The sequence below is a fragment of the Phycodurus eques genome, chromosome 7, assembly GCF_024500275.1.
Source record: "Phycodurus eques isolate BA_2022a chromosome 7, UOR_Pequ_1.1, whole genome shotgun sequence".
NCBI lineage: Eukaryota > Metazoa > Chordata > Actinopteri > Syngnathiformes > Syngnathidae > Phycodurus > Phycodurus eques.
In genome coordinates, this window is record NC_084531.1 from 5,256,594 (window position 1) to 5,278,486 (window position 21,893).

Here is a 21,893-nt window from a genome sequence, read left to right on the forward strand (position 1 = left end):
GAATGACCTGCTACTTTAGATTGTCCAGATGGATGGAGCTTTGGATGGTTGGTGCATGGCCATTATGTCTAACTCCCAACAAGGCTGCGATGTCAGCTAGGATTTGTCGGAGTGATGTTTGGCACTGAAATAATAGGGAGTGAGATGGTTTGCCCCTGAGGCTGCCTGAAGGTGTCAAAATGACCTGCAAAATATGTGGATTTTATAACTGACCATTTCCTGCCATGACATAAAAAGAATTGGTCCCGCCACAGTAAAATAATTCCTCCCAGATGCAAGCAGAAACTATCCATGGACAAGTTCAATGGCTGAGAGAGTTAACTGAGGTGATATCAAAGAGGGGCTTCAATGTCCTTATCTTTATGTAACTGTATGTTTTGTGACAGATGTTTTTTTTTTAAATTGTTCTGCATAATAATGTGAAACACTGTATTCTGAGTAATTTAGCATAAAAAAGTTTTTGTTTTCTTAGATAATCCCAAATATTATTGAAGAAGGCTAGTTCTGAAAGGAACAAAAACAGTATGTGCCTAATAATGTGGAACACATTCTTCAAGTTAGTTTAGATAAAGCCAAGATAATTGGAGACATCCATCCAATGAGACATTTTCTATCCCAGCTGACTATGGGCAAGAAGAGGAGTTACACCCTGGACTGGTTGCCAGCCAGTTGCAGGACTAAATGGCGATATTAAGTTAATTTGTACAAACTACACTGTAAATTATGCCAGTGAACCATTTTAACAAATAATGTACTTTAAGTATAACATCCCAAAATTGTCTTGGGCTAGGCAACCCAAGTTTATTTATTTGTTTGTTTGTTTGTTTGTTTGTTTTAGAACATCCATCCATCCATTTTCTGAGCCGCTTATCCTCACAACGGTCGCGGGAGTGCTGGAGCCAATCCCAGCTATCATCGGGCAGGAGGCGGGGTATACCCTGAACTGGTTGCCAGCCAATCGCAGGGCACATATAAACAAACAACCATTCGCTCTCACATTCACACCTATGGCCAATTTAGAATCTTCAGTTCACCTACCATGCATGTTTTTGGAATGTGGGAGGAAACCTGGTCCTCAGAACTGTGAGGCAGACACTCTAACCAATCGTCCACTGTGCCGCCTACCCTTAATCAGTAATCATCATTAATGCTGAAAGGTATATATAGGTTTTGGAGAAACATGCTGCCATCCAAGCAACGTCTTTTTCATGGACGCCCCTGCTTATTTCAGTAAGACAATGCCAAACCACATTCTCCACGTGTTACAACAGCGTGGCTTCGTAGTAAAAGAGTGCGGGTACTAGACTGGCTTGCCTGCAGTTCAGACCTGTCTCCCATTGAAAATGTGTGGCGCATTATAAAGCGTAAAATACAACAACGGAGACCCCGGACATCAAGCAAGAATGAAGAAAGAATTCCCCCTACAAAGCTTCAACAATTAGTGTCCTCAGTTCCCAAACGTTTATTGAATGTTGTTAAAAGAAAAGGTGATGTAACACAGTGGTAAACATGACCTGACCCTGTCCCAGCTTTTTTGGAACGTGTTTCAGCCATCAAATTTTAAGTTAATGATTATTTGCTAAAAACAATCAAGTTTATCAGTTTGAACATGAACTATCTTGTCTTTGTAGTGTATTCAATTAAATATAGGTTGAACATGATTTGCAAATCATTGTATTCTGTTTTTATTTATGTTGAACACAACGTCCTACTTCATTGGAATTGGGGTTGTATATGTGCCCTGCGATTGGCTGGCGACCAGTTCAGGGTATACCCCGCCTCTCGCCCGAAGATAGCTGAGATAGGCTCCAGCACGCCCGCAAGCCTAGTTAGGATAAGCGGAAAAGAAGATGAATGAATGAATGATTAAGGGTCACAAATTGTTGTCAGGTGAGTACATACTACTAGTGTGTTATATGCTGATCGTTTGTAAGAAAATCTCAATTTAATCCTTATCACGTCCCTCCAACTTCTCATGGTCCTAGAAATTGAAGAGAGGATAGGGGGAGAGGTGAGTGTGATTGACGACAGCCAGATCCACATACAGATATATATTTTTCCTAATACACAATATTAGTTGGTATTTTAACAGAATTTTCTTCTTCAAAAACTTTAACAGAGGGCATTAACTTAACTGGTCTGGTTGTCTCATCATGCCCCATGGCCATTTGCCCTATAATACTGTATTTCACAATGTGTTTTGTTGTTTTTCATATTGTGTGTTACACTGCAATTCATCATTTGTCATCTTAAACCATCATGAAGAATTTGAAATCTTGTGGGCTGTATTTCCAATCTGTTCTCGGTAATTACCTACAACCACCCTGTAAGTCAAAAACTGACTGGAATTTACAAAAAACTTTTGTTTGTGTGTGTGTGTGTGTGTGTGTGTGTGTGTGTGTGTGTGTGATTCAGAATGAGTCAAGGAACATTGAGATGCTGGCAGCAGCCTGTGCTGTTGGAGTAGGTTGCTGCTTTGCAGCCCCAATAGGAGGTGAGTTCCTTGCCAAACAAAGTAGATCGGCAATGAACCCCTATATGGATTAAATTGACTTTAATAATTGCTAAACATAACACAAAAACACTGCTCCTTCTTCTTTTTTTGTACTTACTTTCTTGGTGGGCATTATGCTTACTGTTGCAATTTTGTCACCCTGTGTTGGCTCAGAGCCAGATTCCGATTGACAATCAAACCGTAGCTGATCTTAGTTAATTTCTGTAAAGGTACAGTTGCTTTTAATGCAGTACTATGTCAAATGTCATGTCATGTCTGAAGTCATTTCATCATGTAGCTAAACTGATCACATATGTTATTGCAATGCATCATCTGTGTGGTTTTTAGGTGTGTTGTTCAGTATTGAAGTAACATCCACATTCTTTGCGGTGAGGAACTATTGGAGAGGTTTCTTTGCAGCTACCTTCAGTGCTTTTATCTTCAGAGTGCTTGCTGTTTGGAACAGAGATGAAGGTAAGACAGACATGAGTGTATTTCCTCTTGTTTACTGTACATTATCAGTTTATAAATCACAGGGAGTATACATTTAGAGTGGGCCAAATGTAGGCTTACAGCTTTTTCACGTTTTAGATCATGCATTTTGTTTCAGCTATAGATGCTAAATATGCATTGTAACTGCCAGTGAATGAGTTAAACGTGTTCGTTTTTTATACAATTACAATCAGCTGTTGGGAGCTCCAGTTAATTATCCAAACCATCAGGGCAAGAATCTCAATTGTGGCTTATAATAATTTATTTGAACAATTTTGTTTCTAGAGTGGAATATAACATACTGTGTCAATGATCTATTAAATAAATAAATAAACACATGGTGTTTGCACGGTTAAATCATACAAAAGAAGGTTCCAGAATGTCTTTTAACCTGGGCACTTAAATTGTCTAGTGGTCATCATTGACTGGAGCTTCCATCCGTCCATTTTCTGTACCGCTTCTCCTCACTAGCTATCTTCGGGCAAGAGGCGGGGTACACCCTGAACTGGTCGCCAGCCAATCGCAGGGCACATATAAACAAACAACCATTCGCACTCACATTCCCACCTACGGGCAATTCAGAGTCTTCAATCAACCTAGCATGCATGTTTTTGGGATGTGGGAGTCTCTCTCTCTCTCTCTCTCTCTCTCTCTCTCTCTCTCTCTCTCATTCTCTCTCATTCTCATATTTTCTGAACAATTGGAAAGTCCAAGGAACTCTGCGAAGATCTAAGAAGGAATATTGTAGATTTACACAAGTTGCAAAATAATTTTGGAGTTTTTTTCTCAAGAACTACTAATTCCAAGATCAGTGCAAACAATTATACGTATAGCACTTTGGGTGAGTCACCCAAAAGCTGAAACTGGTGAAAGGAAATAATTTTTGGATATTCAGGAACAATGTTCAGGTTCACTTGAAATCAACATCGAAACCGGAGATAAGTGGGTGTTCTAATAGGATAAAATTTAATCCAAAACATGCACCAAAACTAGTTTTAGAATGGATAATTCAGGTTTACATTAAGCTTCTGGTATAGCATTCTCAAAGCTCTCAACTCACCCTATTATGATGCCAGAAAGTCCAAAATAAATTCACACTTGTGTTCCAAATTTTACGATGTATAGTAATTCCACCAAATAAAACATTAAAATACCAGAGTTCATGACATTCTTGCTCTTAATGGGAAAATCTAAACTTCTAAGCGCAACTGTTGATTTGTTTCCAACTTGTTCAGAACAGCCGTGCCACTTTCCTCCATAGCAATGATTGATGAATGATTCTGAGGTCTTCTAAGATTCTAAACAAAACCAAATTTTAGAGGTAATCTTTAAGGTTCTCATTTAGCTGAAGTAGCAGTGTAGGTCATGTATTATCCTCGTGTCATATAACACTGTAGGGATAGTTTTAAACAAGTAATCTAATCTATAGAAATGCCCTACAAACAAATGACTCACAATTTCAGACCTCCAGGCAATTTAATGATTGCATTATTTCCTCTGCTGACGAGACAGAATCAAGTTCTGAGATCACATATAATGTGCTAAACATTTTGTTTATTTCTCACACTTTTATCTTCAATTAAGAAACAAATGTTATACCGTATTGAACTACATCTGATTGAAAGATGTTTTTCTTTCACCGTGGATTTTCCACTTTTGATGATTGCTGACTATTTTCACTTTTATTTATTTATCTGTTTTTTTTTTTTTTTTTTTCTAGAGACCATCACAGCCCTTTTTAAAACTCGGTTTCGGCTAGATTTTCCATTTGACCTCCAGGAGCTTCCTGCTTTTGCTGTCATTGGGTGAGTTTGGCTGGCTCAGTATTGTACAGTATATGAGTTGGATGGTTGATTTGGAAGTATAATATACTTGATGTTCAAAACCAGCAAGTTAAGCTTTTGCACAATATCCTGTAGCAATGTCTTAAGCGTAGTAGAGGCATAAAGGTTTTGAACATCTTAACCGACTTTTTGAGAGAACCCACATGACAATAAGAAATATGTTGTTCATATAGTGTGTGGTGTACTTGAGATGACCACCACAACCCACTACAACAATTGTAAACCGCAACAACCAAAGTAAATTTTCGCAAATGTGCGACCCCACAAAGTGTACTCAAAATCATGAAGCTTGATTTATTAAAAAATAAAAACTGAAATATCACAGAGCCATAAGTATTTAGACCCTTTGCTCATTATTTAGTAGAAGCACCCTTTTGAGCTAATACTGCCATGAGTCTTTATAGGAATGATGCAACAAATTTTTCACATCTTGATTTGGGGATCCTCTACCATTCCTCCTCGCAGATCCTCTCCAATTCTGTCAGGTTGGATGGTGAATGTTGGTGGACAGGCATTTTCAGGTCTCTCCAGAGATGCTCAATTGGGTTTAAGTCAGGGCTCTGGCTGGGCCATTCAAGAACAGTCACGGAGTTGTTCTGAAGTTATTTATAGTTTTTGTTATTTTAGCTGTGTGCTTAGGGTCATTGTCTTGTTGGAAGGTGAACCTTCGGCCCAGTCTAAGGTCCTGAGCACTCTGGAGAAGGTTTTCGTCCAGGATATCCTTGTACTTGGCCGCATTCATCTTCCCTTCGATTGCAACCAGTCGTCCTGTCCCTGCAGCTGAAAAACACCCCCACAGCATGTTGCTGCCACCGCCATGCGTCACTGTTGGGACAGGTGATGAGCAGTGCCTGGTTTTCTCCACACATGCCACTTAGAATTATGGCCAACAATTTCGATTTTGCTGCCTTGCCACAATTCTGTCTCAGAGCTCTTCAGGCAGTTCCTTTGAGCTCATTATTCTCATTTGCTCTGACATACACTGTGAGCTGTAAGGCCTTATATAGACAGGTGTGTGGCTTTCCTAATCAAGTCCAATCACTATAATCAAACACAGCTGGACTCCAATGAAGGTGTACAACCATCTCATTGATGATCAGAAGAAATGGACAGCACCCGAGTTAAATATATGAGTGTCACAGCAAAGAGTCTGAATTCTTATGGCTGTGTGATATTTCAGTTTTTCTTTTTTAATAAATCTGCAAAGAATTTCAACAATTCCGTTTTTTTCTGTCAATATGGGTGCTGTGTACATTGAGGGAAAAAATGAACTTAAATGATTTTAGCAAATGGCTGCAATATAACAAGGGGTGAACAATTTAAGGGGGTCTGAATACTTTCCGTACCCACTGTACATCGCGATGACGATGCTCAAACAATATATCGTGCATCCCTATTATCCAAGCTCTCCCTTAGAGATAAGGTAAGGTAAGAAGCTCGACCATACGGAAGTGGTTCAGATTCGAGCTGGTGCTCTTCCGCATCAAGGAGGAGCCAAATGAGATGGCTCAGGCCTGTGGCTAGGATTCTCCCTGGACGCCTCCCTGGTGAGGTGTGTTGTAGGCCTTAGGATTTTTGGGGCCTATCAGCGAGTTTAAAAAATAAATAAATAAATAAATAACTGATCAACGATCCGATCACAAGATGGAGCAATGTGTCTACTTAAATTACTTGTTCATTTACTGTATATACTTGTGTACTGTATACTGAGTATCCAAAAGTATTGTCTATTCAGGTCATGTAGTCTAATCAGTCAGGTCAAACCAACATTACAACATGACAGAAATAATGGGTGCTAACTTACTGTAATTCAATTACTTTATTTGAATTAAATTACTTCACACACACCGAAACTTTAGAGCATGATTCGACAGAATGCCGGCATGTTTACGTACAACCGTTAGTGCTAGCACTAACTTGCTAGGCTCCATAACGTTTTGTTGCCTCCTTTCGAGCCGTATCGTATTAAAAGTACGTGAACATACCTCAAGTAATCCTTGAATGAAAGTCTTCTCTCGAGCACTGGTGACCACCAGCACACGTTTTTCCCCATTTTGTTCTCATCATACACACGGCACAATCCATTGTTGTTGTCGTGGCCATGGTAACGAGTGTATCCGGTGGCATTTGAGTTGACAAGATAAAGCCCTGTGATCATAAAAGACGGGATGCGGTGGTATCGGAATACAATATTTTATTGCAGTTGTCTGACATAGTGCAATCGTGAAAGACCAACTTTGTCTTGTTGTCTGATCTAGGCATTACGTGTTGCCTGTCTCAGATGTGTTGTCTGTCCCACACTGCTACCATGTTTGTTTTTTTCTAAAATAACTTTATTGGTGGTCAGATATTACTACGTACTACGTCAAAAGACACACTTTTTATAAACTAGCTTTTGGATTCAAATATATTGTACACAATGGTGACGTGGAGTAAATGTCTTTTGTCTAAATGACTTCCACATCAGGCATTGTTTGCGCCAGTAAGCGCTAGTGATGTTTAAGTCTAGTTCACCAATCAAACGACACAAGAAAGTCACATGACCTCACACAACATCTTATATTGGGCTTCCTGGGCATCGTTATTAACACTAGATAACACAGCCCGGATGATTGTCGTGCCTACGTGACAGCCATGTTGGGAAGGTCGTCGTGACCATGAAGGCAATGGCAAGCTACTCTGGTTTTAGGTGGAAATGGGCCTGGCTCAAGTTGGAGGCCAGTACAAAAAAGCAAAGAAATATGGCAAATTTAATTTTAATCTTAAATTTGTACATCAACATGTACTTCCATCCATCCATTTTCTGTGCCGCTTTATCCTCACAAGGGTCGCGGACGTGCTGGAGCCTATCCCAACTATCTGAGGGCGAGAGGCGGGGTACACCCTGAACTGGTCGCCAGACAATCGCAGGGCACATATAAACAAACAACCATTCGCGCACACATTCACACCTACAGGCAATTTAGAGTCTTCAATTAACCTACCATGCATGTTTTTGCGATGTGGGAGGAAACCGGAGTGCCCGGAGAAAACCCATGCAGGCACGGGGAGAACATGCAAACTCCACACAGGCGGGGCCAGGGATTGAACCCCGGACCTCAGAACTGTGAGGCAGACTCTCTAACCAACCATTTACAGTTCTCTGGACATCATTATACTATTCTTTTTTTTTTTTTTTTTTTTTTTTTTTTTTTTTTGTCATCACTCTTACCCTTCTGGTGACATCACAAAATACAGAGAAAGCAAAACACACATGTGGAGTGTCTTTAAAGTACAGATAGTCAGTGAGCTGCAGTCTTACAAGATTTTAAGACATTTTGTGTGATAACTTTCATGTTGATGGTCAGTTTAGTTTTACTTTTGAGGCTTATTTTTTTCCTAGAAGATTTTGGTTGAACTCCAAGTTGTACCGTGTTTGAGAATTCCACTTTGGAGATTACACTGTACCAACTCAGGAACAGATGTGCCTCAGAGTCAAGCTGCTGATGATGAAACGTTGGTTCTATCAATATTTCATAATAATAGCTAATTTTTTAATTACTGGTAGTCACTTTACAACACTTTACATACATTTTCATTTCACTTCTACGTTTAATCCACCAGAGTGAGCACAACAAGACATTCACCTGATGATTTTTAGGTTTCATTAATATATGTACGAGGTGGCAACTACCGGTCATGCTAATATCAGTGATCGCTTCATCTCAATTGCTAGAGGCAACTGTTTTTGGAAGAATACCAAATGGGTACATTGCTGACAATGTGAAAAATACTTATTTTCAACCCGGTCTCACCCTTTAGTCAATACATTGGATAATGTCACCCCTTATTGATTATTGAAGCTCTTGCTGACACCCACATATCATCGTGTCTGTCTCTCTTTGCAGCATTGCCAGTGGTTTTGGTGGAGCTTTGTTTGTGTACCTGAACCGTCTTATTGTCCAGTTCATGAGAAATCAAAAGGCCATCAACAGATTCCTCATGAAAAAGTGAGCATCACACATTGTATAATGTCAAAGATCTACATCTGAAAACAAGGCCACTCTCTTTTTAAAATGTCTACGTTTTGCCGTATTTCTCATTGTTAGATATCTGTGGAGACAGCATTTTAGCATTGACAGCTAGAGTGTCTGAAGTAACAAGCCAGACTTGCGTCATTGCTTGATGTGTGTTCCAGATGCATATTTTCGAAAACAATCTGTTGTTTTAACTTTAAAGTACAATACATTTGCATTTAATCTGAAATAACTGTTTGGTTTCTGAAAAAACATTTTTTTAGGTAGAATTCTTATTGAACTTTTTTGTGCAATACCTTTTAATTGAATCCTAAAAAAAAATTTCCCCTACATTTAAGTGCAGTGTTAATGTTCCAACTGTGCATAATACTGTATCACTGCCGCTTTAACTTTTTTTTTAATGCAGTACGGTACTTTTTTGTTTTAATTTTATTTTTTTTATTTATTTATTTTTTTTTACTTTTCAGGGAGTACCATACATTTTTAAATACTGTTCAGTTAAATTTAACTTTTAAGTGCAATACATTTAAATTTAATCATTTATAACTATTTGTTTTAAAACATTTGATTCGAATATTTTTTTTGTAATCTACCGGTACCTTCTTGTATTTAGGCACAGTGTTAATGTTTAACCTGTGAATAATGTTACAGCGGCTTACAATAAATATTAAATCTATTTTTTTAGGAATATAACCTCAACCCTTTTTGATGAACACTTGGACTTACTATGCTACTGTATTTTAATGTTGGTCACCATGGTGGTACCTGCAGATCTTAGAATTTTTCTATGTGGTACTTTGTGTAAAATGTTTGACAACCACTGATGTAAAGTGAATCTGCAACATTACTTTTGATTATATGAATTGATGAAATGCGCATTTGGTGTTTTAACCTAACCTTTATTCTAACCCTAACCAAATTCAGTCTTATTGCTTGTTTTCTGTATTCTTACCTTTGTTTTTTTCATTATGGACTCAGGCTTATATCTCTCTGAATTTTTTCAAAACTGAATCTTTCTCTCAGACGTCTTCTGTATCCAGCACTGGTAACTCTACTAGTTTCCACGCTAACATTTCCGCCTGGCTTTGGACAGTTCATGGCTGGCAAGGTAGGTTAATCATCAAAATAAGATGTATTGTGGATATATTTCTTGTTGTTGTTTTTACTGCACACGTCGTCATTACATCTAACCAAGACAGGCATTTCCAACCAGATGAAGTGGATTGATTTAGTAATTGAAATCAATCTGAGAAAGAACGTGATGCATACATACTGTAGATCCCCATAAATTGAGCTGACATAACCTCCAAGAAGTAACCACATTTCTAAACCCTCTAAGATTAACATGCTTTATTAGTCAGACAAACCATGCAATCTGTGCATGTTGTCCATGTGGAGGTGCATTTAGGGAATCTGTGGACATTAGACCGTCATAATAATGCACACTCTTAAATTGTCATTGAGGTGCACAGAGCACATAATTTCAAATTTAAATGACAGGTTATGGGTGCTTTTAAGTTTTGTGTATTATATTTAGATAATGACTCATATATTCTATTATACTCTATTCAATTGCATTCTGCATGCTCTTCTTCGTACTACACATGCACAGACACACACACGCACACAGCATCCTTTTTATTTTGTTCCTTATACTGGAGGAGACATGCATCTGAAGCTTTAATCTGGCCTATACTGAAACACTGCTCGTAAAGCCCGTCAGGCGTGTGCATGCTAAATATTCTCAAATCCTTGTTTCGTGTCCATATATACCATATTTTAAGATCAACTTCAGATAGTCTTCCTCTAAATCTCTCTGCATGCAATCTTAAACAGTTGACATTTCTTTACACAATATCAGCAAATCATACCGTATCTTCCCTATCTTCCCCAAGTCCACTGCACAGCAGATTTGATTTATTCTTAAAGACCTATATTTAAGAAAGTCTGAAGCCCCAGAAATGACATAGGGGAACAAAAAAAAGGCCACAATATAGATGTAACTTCTGCACAAAATTCTAATTTGTGGCCACAAAATATAACGTGTGCACGTAATGTTAATTTGTGGGTTTACGGTACGGTGGACGACTGGTGAGCACATCCACCTCGCAGTTCAGACGTCGTGGGCAGGAATCCAGGCTCCAGCCTTCCTGTGTGGACTCATTGATGTCTGAGGCTAGCATGATTTACTAATCATGGAGCACAGAGCTTTCCTAAAAATAGTGAATGTCATAGAAATCCATTTGGAAAATATAGCACACTTTAAATTTGAAAATACCTTACAACATGTAGGGGATGTGTCATCGTGGGATGTGCACACCCTGTCTAACACACTACACTTTGAAGGAAGTTTGAGTTTTTTTTTAATTTTGTATTAAATAAATGCAATAAATTTAATCAGAATAGTGTGCTTATGACTAGATGTGTGTTAGGCGGTCCATCAATAAAAAAAGGATAGATCAGCGGTCCACAAGCTTCCTTAGGACATAGACCAGGCGCGTCACTGCAAAATATGCAACATAGAAGCAAATAAAAACAAATGATTCAATATCTAACTAACTCTCTAGTGGGAACTCTGCGCTTAAAAAAAAAAAAAAAAAAAAGTCCAACCCCCCAGCAGTATGTTTTGGGGGGGGGGGGGGGAGTAGCTCCTTGCAGGTGAAACAAATTGGCTGGTGCTGATATTTTTCGGCAATTAATATGATAAAAATTGTTCTTAACTGTTGTCGCCCTGGGAGGCGCATTTTCCTATTTTTGCAAAGTCGCGACCCACTAAGAGCAATGAAGAATTATTATTATTTTTTTATAGCCTCTGAGCTGCATTTTATTTGTTTACAGAGTATACTAGTAGTTAGAGTACAAGGAAGTAATATTTATTGTCACTTTCTGACTATGTTACGTGTGGGAACTTAGTACTCCTCTGTACTGTACCGAAAAAATCTGAATAGGTATACATGTAATCTTTTACTAGTTGTCTGTGAACTACACAAAATGGGTTCGCGACCCACTTTTGCGTCCTGACCCACCAGTTAAGAATCACTGAGGCAATATGTTGACATTCAGCCATCTACGTCAGGATACGCTCTCATCAGTGGTTGATGTTGAAATGTTAACTTTGTTAACTGGGATCCTCACGTCAGTTGTTGACTTTAAATCTCATCATGATGATTTTAAACTTCATCGTGACAACTTTATATCGCATTCTGAATGCTTGTCAGTATGATGCAGTGCAGTTCTGCACGACTGCAAAATACAACCACAATAATAAACATTTTGTAAAATGAATACCATTCTGACACTGTCAATCATAAACTGTTTTTATTTTTGTAGAAGCAGAATATTTAGATACGTCTTCAATTGGATCTTCATGGCGATTTATAAACAAGCACCATGTTTTAATTTGAGGAACATAACTATATTGTTTATTACAATTCCGTTGTACACTATGCAATGACAATGACAAAAATGTAAACGAATAGCATTTAGATTATTATTAACCTCCTTTGAAATCTGCACTCAAATGCATTAACATGACTACCCATGTCTTTTTGTATGATGATAATTATTGCGGTTATGATTATAACATTAATTAATGTGCCCTGCAGCTCACCCAGAAGGAATCACTGGTGACATTGTTTGACAACCGCACTTGGGCCAAACAGGGCATTGCTGAAGAGTTTGACTACATCGGACATTCTCAGGCCTGGCAACACCCGCAGGTCAACGTCTTTGTCACACTAGTTATCTTCATTGTCATGAAGGTAGGTGAGAAATGCAGGACAATTTACAGTGAGCATTATTACTTTATAAAAATATTGTTATACTTGATGCCAAAAATTAAATTGTCCTATTAAAACTTTAAAGATATTTTAAAAAGAAACCTTTCATTGAAATAAATTACTAGAGCAGTATTTAAAATTATGTAGGTCAACTTTACTCTACGCTCTTTGGTATGGTATGAAGTTTGCTGTTTGTCGAAGAGATTATCGATTGCTTGACGTTAAGGTTAAGTAAAACAATAGCTGGACGTATTACATGGAAACATAAAACAAGAGTTCTTAAGTGTGTGTTTGGCAGATCATGTACCTGTAGTAACAATGCTTTGAGTCAATAAATTGTAAACCTTTTAAAAGCCTGTTTATTTCTCTTTTAAATGATGATCTATTTAGGAAACTTGCATTTGTGGGATGGCTAGCACAACAATCGCCACTGCCTATGCCTAGCTTTTTCTGCTGTTGCTAATTACTGGTGTTATTTGGTGGACTGGATTGAAATCTTATTGTTAACGAGGAAGAAACAATGCAAAAAGGCAATTAATGTTTTTAACAAACTGTGTGGAATAACCACAATAGCTTGGAACCTCCCCCTCATGTTGGTCACTAGGCTGGTGCGTAACTGCTGTTGGTTACTCTAGCAAAAACCGCAAGCTCAAGCTCATCACACAAGTGTTGTCATCTTTACGGATGGAGTTCAGTCCCAGACTGTAGAGTTAGGGGATTGTAGAATATAATTTCAATATCTTATTGCTTTGCATCTTTCATATATATATTGCCTTCAATGTTCACAAACACTTTTTTCCAGCGTTTGAAATTCCACTCAACACTACCACACTATAACAAGATGCCTGGTTGTAAGCACTCAGGGTTACGGACCAGTAGCGCAAAACAAGAGTCAAAAGCAACAGCAGAATAAGATGTGTCATAGACTGATGATTTGGAACATTTTATTTGAGCACAGTGCACATACTGCATGTACTCATCCTATATATGCATGTTCCTTCCAAATCATCATCATTTAAACTGCCTCAATGTGTGAGGCACAAAATACAAAGGGTATCAAGAAAGCATAAGTCATATAAAAGATTGAACTATGTTAAAAAAAAGAGTTCCAGCATGATTCCAAAGACCATAAAGACATGGTTGGTTGAGACTTGTGTGGAAGAGCTGAACTAAGTCACATAGCCAGGTTGCATAAATCCTATCCATCCAATAGCTGCACTCAGTGTGGTTGAGAAAATAGATTAATATTCATGTGAAAAACACAGAGGACAAACATTTTACACTATCACTGCGCATATCCATCCAACTATATGTGGGTTATTACTGACTCACCTGCCGCTTTCCAAAAAGTACAGACAAATGCCAGAATGTTACCACACACACACACACACACACACACACACACACACACGTACACACACACGCTTACATACACGCTTTTTGTTTTCTTGGATTCAGCATGGTGATTTTCAAGGTGGAATTGCTCTCTCACTCTCTGTCTCTGTAATGAATAGTTATTTTATTCATCATGGCAGCCATCTTATCCTCATGCTCCTTTCCAAACAAGAAACTTTAATTCCAACTACCAAGCTTTGGTATGATGGGAGGGCGTCACCTTCAGAGCTATTGTACAAAGGATGCTAAATTAATCAGTGGTTGTAACTGTAACAAATACTTGAAATACTGTTGTCACAAAGCAAGATTTGTGTACACACTCGCACAAACCTGCAGATGACAAAGGCATAACTTGTAGCTGAAACCCATTATCGTGGAGAGCAGTCATGCAAACCTTTGGCTCTCATTGGTAGTGTGCTTCTGTGTTCTATGCATGAGTCCTTGGTTATTTGTGACAAATTGTTTCATCTTATGTGGCACAGAACATAAGACACTGACTTTCTTACAGTTTGTTTCAGTTAGGAATTCAAACTTATACTTGCTTGTCAAATACAGTGTTGCCAATGTGGGACAAGAGCAATCACTGGCATACAATTCTCCTGAGAGACACCATAAGAATCTAAAGGATAATAATCTTTATTTTTGACAAAGTAAAAAATAAAGCTTTGATGTTGTTAAGCAACATATTTAATTCTATTGTAGCTTAGCTACATTTTCCAAGTAGCTTTCCCAACACCGTGGATTTGTGTCTTTAAGATGCGTGGTATAATAAGTGACATCAGGCACTGGAGCACGTTAGTGCAATATGAGCGCCTGACCATCAATTGTGGCCTACAGTGCTCTTTGCAAGTGTTCTCGGTTTGTATTTCTGTGTTTGACTGTTTGTCCCGGCAAATAAACAGCATTACAGTTCTTTAATTGCTCCAATTATTTTCATTTCACACAAGCAATGGACTATCTGAAGCTCGCTCGTAACTTCAATGCAAAGCAAAATAAAAACGGCTCATAACTCAAAAGGTTGGCGCACTCGTACATCAAGGTACCACTATAACTACTTTCAAATATACAACACAACTGCAACAAAAATATTCAAATCAAACATCCCAGATTTACATAAATGGAATTACATAGTAGAATTCATTGAAATTGAGGATTGGATTCAACATCCTACTCACAATCAAAGTGCAAAGCTCATTCAACTTAATAATAACAATAATAACAATAATGCATGCATGTTAGATTTTGATTAAGATATGTTTAAAGCAGTGGTCACCAACCTTTTGGAAAATGAGAGCTACTTCCTGGGTGCCGATTAATGCGAAGCACTACCAGTTTGATACACACTTCTAAAAATGACAAATTTGCTCAATGTACCTTTAATAATAATATGTTATTATTAGTAATTAATGATAACAGTTTATGTGAAGACACTTCTCACACTAGTTATGAAAATGATAAATATCAGTATGCAACAGTTCTATAAATCTCTGCCAGTGTTTAAATTTTTTTTTTTTTTTAATCAGTTTATTTGAAAGGGGACAATGCAATTTCATAAAACACATGAAATACACATGGCTAAAAAAGCCAGAATTAGCCAGAAGGCTAGTTTTCATCTGTAGTCCCCTGGCCATGATGTAAAAAAGCAGTAAAATACATCTACAAGACAATATAATACAGGATACATAAAGAATCACTATACTATTAAGAGAGAATAAAACCACAAATCATTTAATCATAACAACAACAAAAAAAAACATCATAACATACTTGTCTTTTAGTGTTGGCAGCTATAGGTGTTAACTAACCACATTTTCAGTTTTTTTGTGAAGGCCTTGTATGTTGTAAGCAGTTTAACCTCCTCAGGTACTGAGTTCCACTCACAAACGTGTGGAGACACCAACCAACTATTTGAAATCTTGAAATTATTGCATTGATGAGGATTGTATGATGTCTTGTACACTAATTTGTAAATCTTCATTTATGCATGCAAATAGGAATAGCATTTATTCTCAAGAGTTCACTATTTTACCTGTTTTGGCCTCTGGAAGGCAGTGTAGATACAATGCGTACGGTTTTGTGTAGCAATTAAGCTCATCGCAAAATGTTGTTAATTATTCTTTTGTGTGAGACACTTTATGTGACATTTGTAAGAAGAAAAGAACATTTATCCTGTGTTTTGATTTGAGGAGCGCACCTTAAACTGGCCCAATGGAAGATTTTTAAAATTGAAACCAATGCAGTGATACGTTTCCTAATACTAAAACCAAAAGGTGCCTGCACACATACCCAGTGACAGTATTTTAATTTTTTACTTCTTTTCTCATTACTCTTCCAATCGCCTTATGCAGTGTTGATTAACCATTAGAACCTGCTCATTATTCAGAGCTCATTAGAAGGTCTGTCAAATTAAGAGGGAATGTGACAACTTAATTTAACTTGAGCAATAAGCTCCATATGGCCGCCTCCTCATTGCTGGGAGAGGATTCTTCTTGCTGTCATTGAGATAGCAGGCAGAAGCTGACTGAATAACAGCCGTTTTGTTTTTATTCTCATTTCTTAAATCTTAACTCTTTTTTTATATATATATCTTTTTCTTCCTAAGTTCTGGATGTCTGCCCTGGTCACAACTATTCCAGTACCATGTGGGGCCTTCATGCCAGTATTTGTTATAGGTAAGGTACCTATGAGTCTGTTTGTGCGGTAACCTTTAGAAACAATTTTTTTTTTTAAATTAAAAAAAAAAAAAAAAAAAAAACATTAAAAGAGAAAATTATTTATTCAGTGTACGTTTCAGATTAAATAAAAAATGTCAGTATCTTTGATTACCAGAGGAAAAATCAGTTGATTACATTCACAGTAAAGTACTGGACTGAAAAGGCAAGTTCAGAGTTCACCTTCAACACTTGCATGATCGTAAAAGAGAACAGTCTTTTTGATTTGACATGCAACTTTTCAAAGATTACTTCAAAACTGTAATGAGAAACCTATGCAGTACCAATGTAATCCCATCTATTCTTATCTGGAATGAACCGATGTCCATCTTCTGCTTAACTCTTGGCAAGAGCGGGAGAGTGTTGCCAAAGCACAAATACATGACAGGGGTTTTATTAATTGCGCCATTAAAATCTAATCATTTAGGGGCAGCATTTGGTCGTCTGGTGGGAGAAAGCATGGCAGCCTGGTTCCCAGATGGCATTAACACAGATGACACCATCTACCCCATTGGACCAGGAGGCTACGCTGTTGTTGGTAAGCAAAAACATGCTAACTTACTTGTATCAAGTGCTGCCCCACCTGCTTCTAAGGTATCCTGCATTCCTAATTTCCCAGAGGACCGTATAAAGTACTTTGTGTGTGTGTGTGTGTGTGTGTTTGTTTGTTTTGAAAACCCACAATCAATTTGACTTTATATTGACCAGAAAACATAATGGCAAGAGGTCTCGACACGACTAATGGCCCCAACCTTTTTTGCACCACGGACCGGTTTCAAATAAAGCAATATTTTGATGACCAGCATCGAAACAAATAAAAACACACTATTACAAATGCAAGTTGTTGTAATTATTGGGAGCCCATCTTGGGGTAATGCATGACAATTACAACCAAAGTGTATTGCTTAAATCCAGTCTACTCCGTAATTTTGGTTGGCTCCCGTCATTGCTGAAAATCATGGTTTACAAAGATAGTATGTTGGAAGTGGAAGCACTGTATTCAATGAAGCATATTATGCAGAGTGGCCTTGGTGCTTTTAACTGGAAGTTGAAGGCTCTTTTTCTTCTGTCTCATCATTTGGCATTATCCCCTTTCCGAAGAAGCTCTCCATATACGTTTGTTGATGACAAAGTTTTGCTACATTGTGAGATTTGTTTTTTTTTCATATCACATGCAGACGAGCACTTTTAGAGGCACAGGCGGATGCACCTAATATTCAGAATAAAACTTAATTCAGACTGATGATGAATAAATATGTTTTTATTTTATTTTTTTGTTCAGTCTCTCAGTACCTAATGTACCGGTTCTCAGCCCGATTGTTGCGGACTGATGATCTAAACCACCAGGTTTTACAACATTGCAGTTGACACAAACATCTTTCAATTCTCTCTCAATCATAAACCACTGCATTGTTTTAATAGGAGTGTCATGGTCTGTAGTGTCCACAAGTAGCACATGATGCTGAAGGTCTTAGTTAAAATAATAAATTGGACTTTACTGATTAGATAATCCAAGCAATGAGAACCTGTTTGAAAACCCCATCACAACATACAATGAGCAAAATATCCACGAGCATGGTCTACTGTACAGCCATCCGGCACTAGCCGGTTTGAAAGTGAAGGAACAAGCATGGAACATTTAGTTATTTATCTAACTACACTGAATTGTTAGGAAGAAACAATAAGAATAATGAATAGACACCGCTAACAAGCCTGTTAAATGTTCCATTCTTATTGTAGCACAAACGTAAAAATTAAATCAACGGACATCGGTGTGTCTCACTCGTCTGATACATAAGCAGACAAGCATCTTCCCAGTAACATTTTTACATGCGTCCGCAGCGGAACTAAAGCCAAGCCCTTACAGATGAGCTACTGCCACCCGATATGTAGTTAATTTGATTGGATAAACCATAAGTGGCTGCAGATTGTGTTCGTTCTTTTTGATTATTCTGATGTTGTAGTGTACTACAACTAATGACTTAGGCCTTGACATTTTGATGAGCGTCTTGAATTCCACTGAGGAGCTTGTGGTGCATTCTAAATGTGAAGATGGGACGTAGTATCCATCATAAAGGGGGAATTGGAAGCACCCAGGCAGCCTTAATTAAATTATGTGAGAAAACAATGAAACCTCCATCTCTGGAATCCATTTATTTTACTTGGTTTTCTACCCCTTCTCACTTTATTGTAATACTTTCATTCCTCTACTATTCCCACCTCCCCATCACCTCCAAGTATTCATCATTATTCATTCTTTCAACTGGTCTGATCTCTCTCTGATTCTTTCAACTGGTCTGATCCATTTTGCTGGTTGAGCAATGAAGTCTGTCTTCACTCTGTGCTTCTCCTGTCACTCAAATACAGATTTTTATATTGTTCTACACATAACTTTATTGGTCAAAAATGATTTGAAAGTATTGAAATTCTCTTTTCACTGAAGTAGTTGAGAAGAATGAGTTCTACCTTAATGAGAATATCAAAGTGAATTGTGCAGAAAGAAATAGCTTGAGAAAAAGAGAATGATGGGTCTGGTCAAGGAAACTGATACTCTAAGTTAATGATGATCGTTGACCTTATTTCCAAATTTGCTGCATTGCCATTTTGAGCAGTTTATTGATAATGCTACTTCTATATGTTACTTTCTACAGTTGGCAGGGGTCAGACCCAGATTATTCAATAACTAAGCAGATTTTTGGTAATGTCATGAATTAACAAAGAGCGGTATGAAATTACATTAACAATGATGGGGCAAAACAAAAGACGTGTGCCATCGTGAAAGCCGTGTATTTCTGCAACTTTGATTTTGGAATCATTTAGCATACTTTCATTCTATTTATTTGTATTGTTCAGTCTGGCAGTTGTTTTTAAGAATAGGCGGGAGGAACAAATGGCATGAGTAAACACAAACAGCCTGTTATTTTGTGGAATATTTAGAGTTATTGTCATTTTTATTTTAGAAGGTGGCACCACAAATGGTGGAATGATCGCATTGCTCATACAACACATCCAGGTTGGGTGTGTGCTCATGCATACGTCCTCCACAGGTGTTCAGTTAGGACTGTACAGACTGGGACAAAGGGAAATTTTAATACTAAATGCTTTCAAACCATTAGCTTTGACTTATCTGCCAAGCACATTTTTATCATACAAAGTACATGATCTCATTGATATGCATCCAAACAGAGGAGTAAAAGATATGACCGTTTACCATCTTAATACTGTTTATAAGCATATCAAGGATAAGAAAACCCACGGCAAACTTTTTATAGACTTTTCATCTGCTTTTAGCCCAATCCAGCCACACGTATTTTAAACAGGCAAGGCAAAATGGCATCCACAGGGGTGTGGCCTGGCCTCACTACATTTCTTTAATATACAGAAGACTGCAGGAGGAACAGGCATCTTATTAAATTCGTTGGCGATAGTTCAAGTCGAAAACACCCTTTTTTTTTTTTTTTTATTTTTTTAAATTGTCATTGGTTTTTAATTATGTACATTGCCTATGTCCCCCTGTGCAGTTGTAGTGGCACCAGTACTCAGGGACAGCTGTTGACAAACATTTGGCCTATGATCCAAACACATCCCAACTCTACAACAATGTCCTGCAGAGGTTGTTCTTCCTGCTCACACGATATTGTTTTTGATTAAATTGGAACTTTTTGTTTAATTTCACTTTATAAAACAATGGAAGGATGGATGGCAATTTGCAGCAAACAGTAAAAATAGTCTGCCAATTTTTACAGAAGCCAGGAAAGTAATTGGTGTAAAGCCACTTTCTGTAACATAGATCATCTCCATTTCTGCGGAAGGGTTGGTCAGTTTTGTCCACTCAGTAAACACTCTCTTCTGCCTTCCAAGAGTAAGACTACTGAATTTAAATTCTTTTTTCCATGTGCCATTAATGAAAACAACCTACACACATAATTTAACACCAATCTTGTGCCTGTGCGTGATATGTGTATTACTGGGAAATTGAGTGATCATGCTGCTTACAGATGAATTTAATTAAATGAAGAGAATATTTTTAAATTCATTAATCTTTTATTTCTACGGACTTAGATCTTTGTGTGTCTTTTCATGTTACTGTTCTTACTCTGGGATAGTTCTAAACGTTAATTTTGTACAGTTTTGTGTGCTGCTTTGACGTACAGTACATCCATATCTTGTATACAGTATATACAGTATGTACATTACATGTACACTAAGTACAGTATATGCTTTGCTGCCGACTGGAGAACTTCCCCTTGAGGGACAATAATACTCAACTGAATTGAAACCTGCTGTGTCACAAAGTTCTTGAGTTAAAAGAATAAGTATAGACTTAAAAACACAATTGTCAATCATTATTAGAAGGCAGATGAAGTTGTGGCTATTTATTTTAGAAAATGATCCCACTCCCACACGGCATATCAAGTTCTATTAATAAAATGGTTAAAGGTCCCGTATTTTGCCAAACTAACTTTTTCTAGTAGTTGGGATGTAATATTGTCTCTATGGTGCCTCAGTAAATGTGAAATATGAATTAGAATTGTCCACGGATTTCTGAGTTCTAGACATTTTTCTGCCGAGAGGCCTGAAATCAGGTCATTTGAATTTCTCGAGCTTATCTACATCACTAGCGAAGATCTCCACCTACCGCTCCGCTCGCTCCTGAGCCAACGCTGTCAACATAACAAACACGTGTGCGCTCACAAGTGTGTCTTCTACACGGAGGCAACCAATATGAGGAAACGGGGCAGTCTTAGTCAAATATGGACGAAGCAGATACAAAACTGGGTCAAACAGAAGCAGCTGTCAGAGGTGCCTTTTCTGGACACTCATCTGACAAAACCAATGTTTTTTTGTTTTTTATGAAATTGACACTTTTATACTAAGTCCATGTTAGAGACTTACCCTATGGATGTCTAAATAGCCAAAATATTTAGCCTAAAGATTTTGGTTACCTCCATTGTCTGGTGAAGCGTAAAATTTGAAAGTGGGTGATCATTACAGTACAGTACAATACAGTATGTTGGGTTCTTCTCAGGGATATAAAAATATGTCATCTTAGCCAGGCTGGGATGTCACCATCAACACCACCAATATGAACTAGATTGTCATTGCTGTATTTATACATTAACTACTGAACATTCTTATGCTCAGTTCACTGTCCTGTTAAC

At 37.7% G+C, this 21,893-nt stretch overlaps 1 protein-coding gene across 2 annotated transcripts in view; it reads left to right on the plus strand.

Moving 5' to 3' along the window:
• clcn2c (chloride channel 2c) overlaps nt 1-21,893 on the plus strand; it is a 138,608-nt gene that overhangs the window by 78,449 nt on the left and 38,266 nt on the right. For both annotated transcript variants that reach the window (XM_061681625.1, XM_061681624.1), the window contains exons 7-14: nt 2,416-2,494; nt 2,843-2,968; nt 4,707-4,791; nt 8,718-8,819; nt 9,870-9,954; nt 12,452-12,607; nt 16,623-16,692; nt 17,159-17,269. In XM_061681625.1, coding sequence (XP_061537609.1) covers nt 2,416-2,494; nt 2,843-2,968; nt 4,707-4,791; nt 8,718-8,819; nt 9,870-9,954; nt 12,452-12,607; nt 16,623-16,692; nt 17,159-17,269 — 814 coding nt within the window. The remainder of the gene's footprint in view (nt 1-2,415; nt 2,495-2,842; nt 2,969-4,706; nt 4,792-8,717; nt 8,820-9,869; nt 9,955-12,451; nt 12,608-16,622; nt 16,693-17,158; nt 17,270-21,893) is intronic.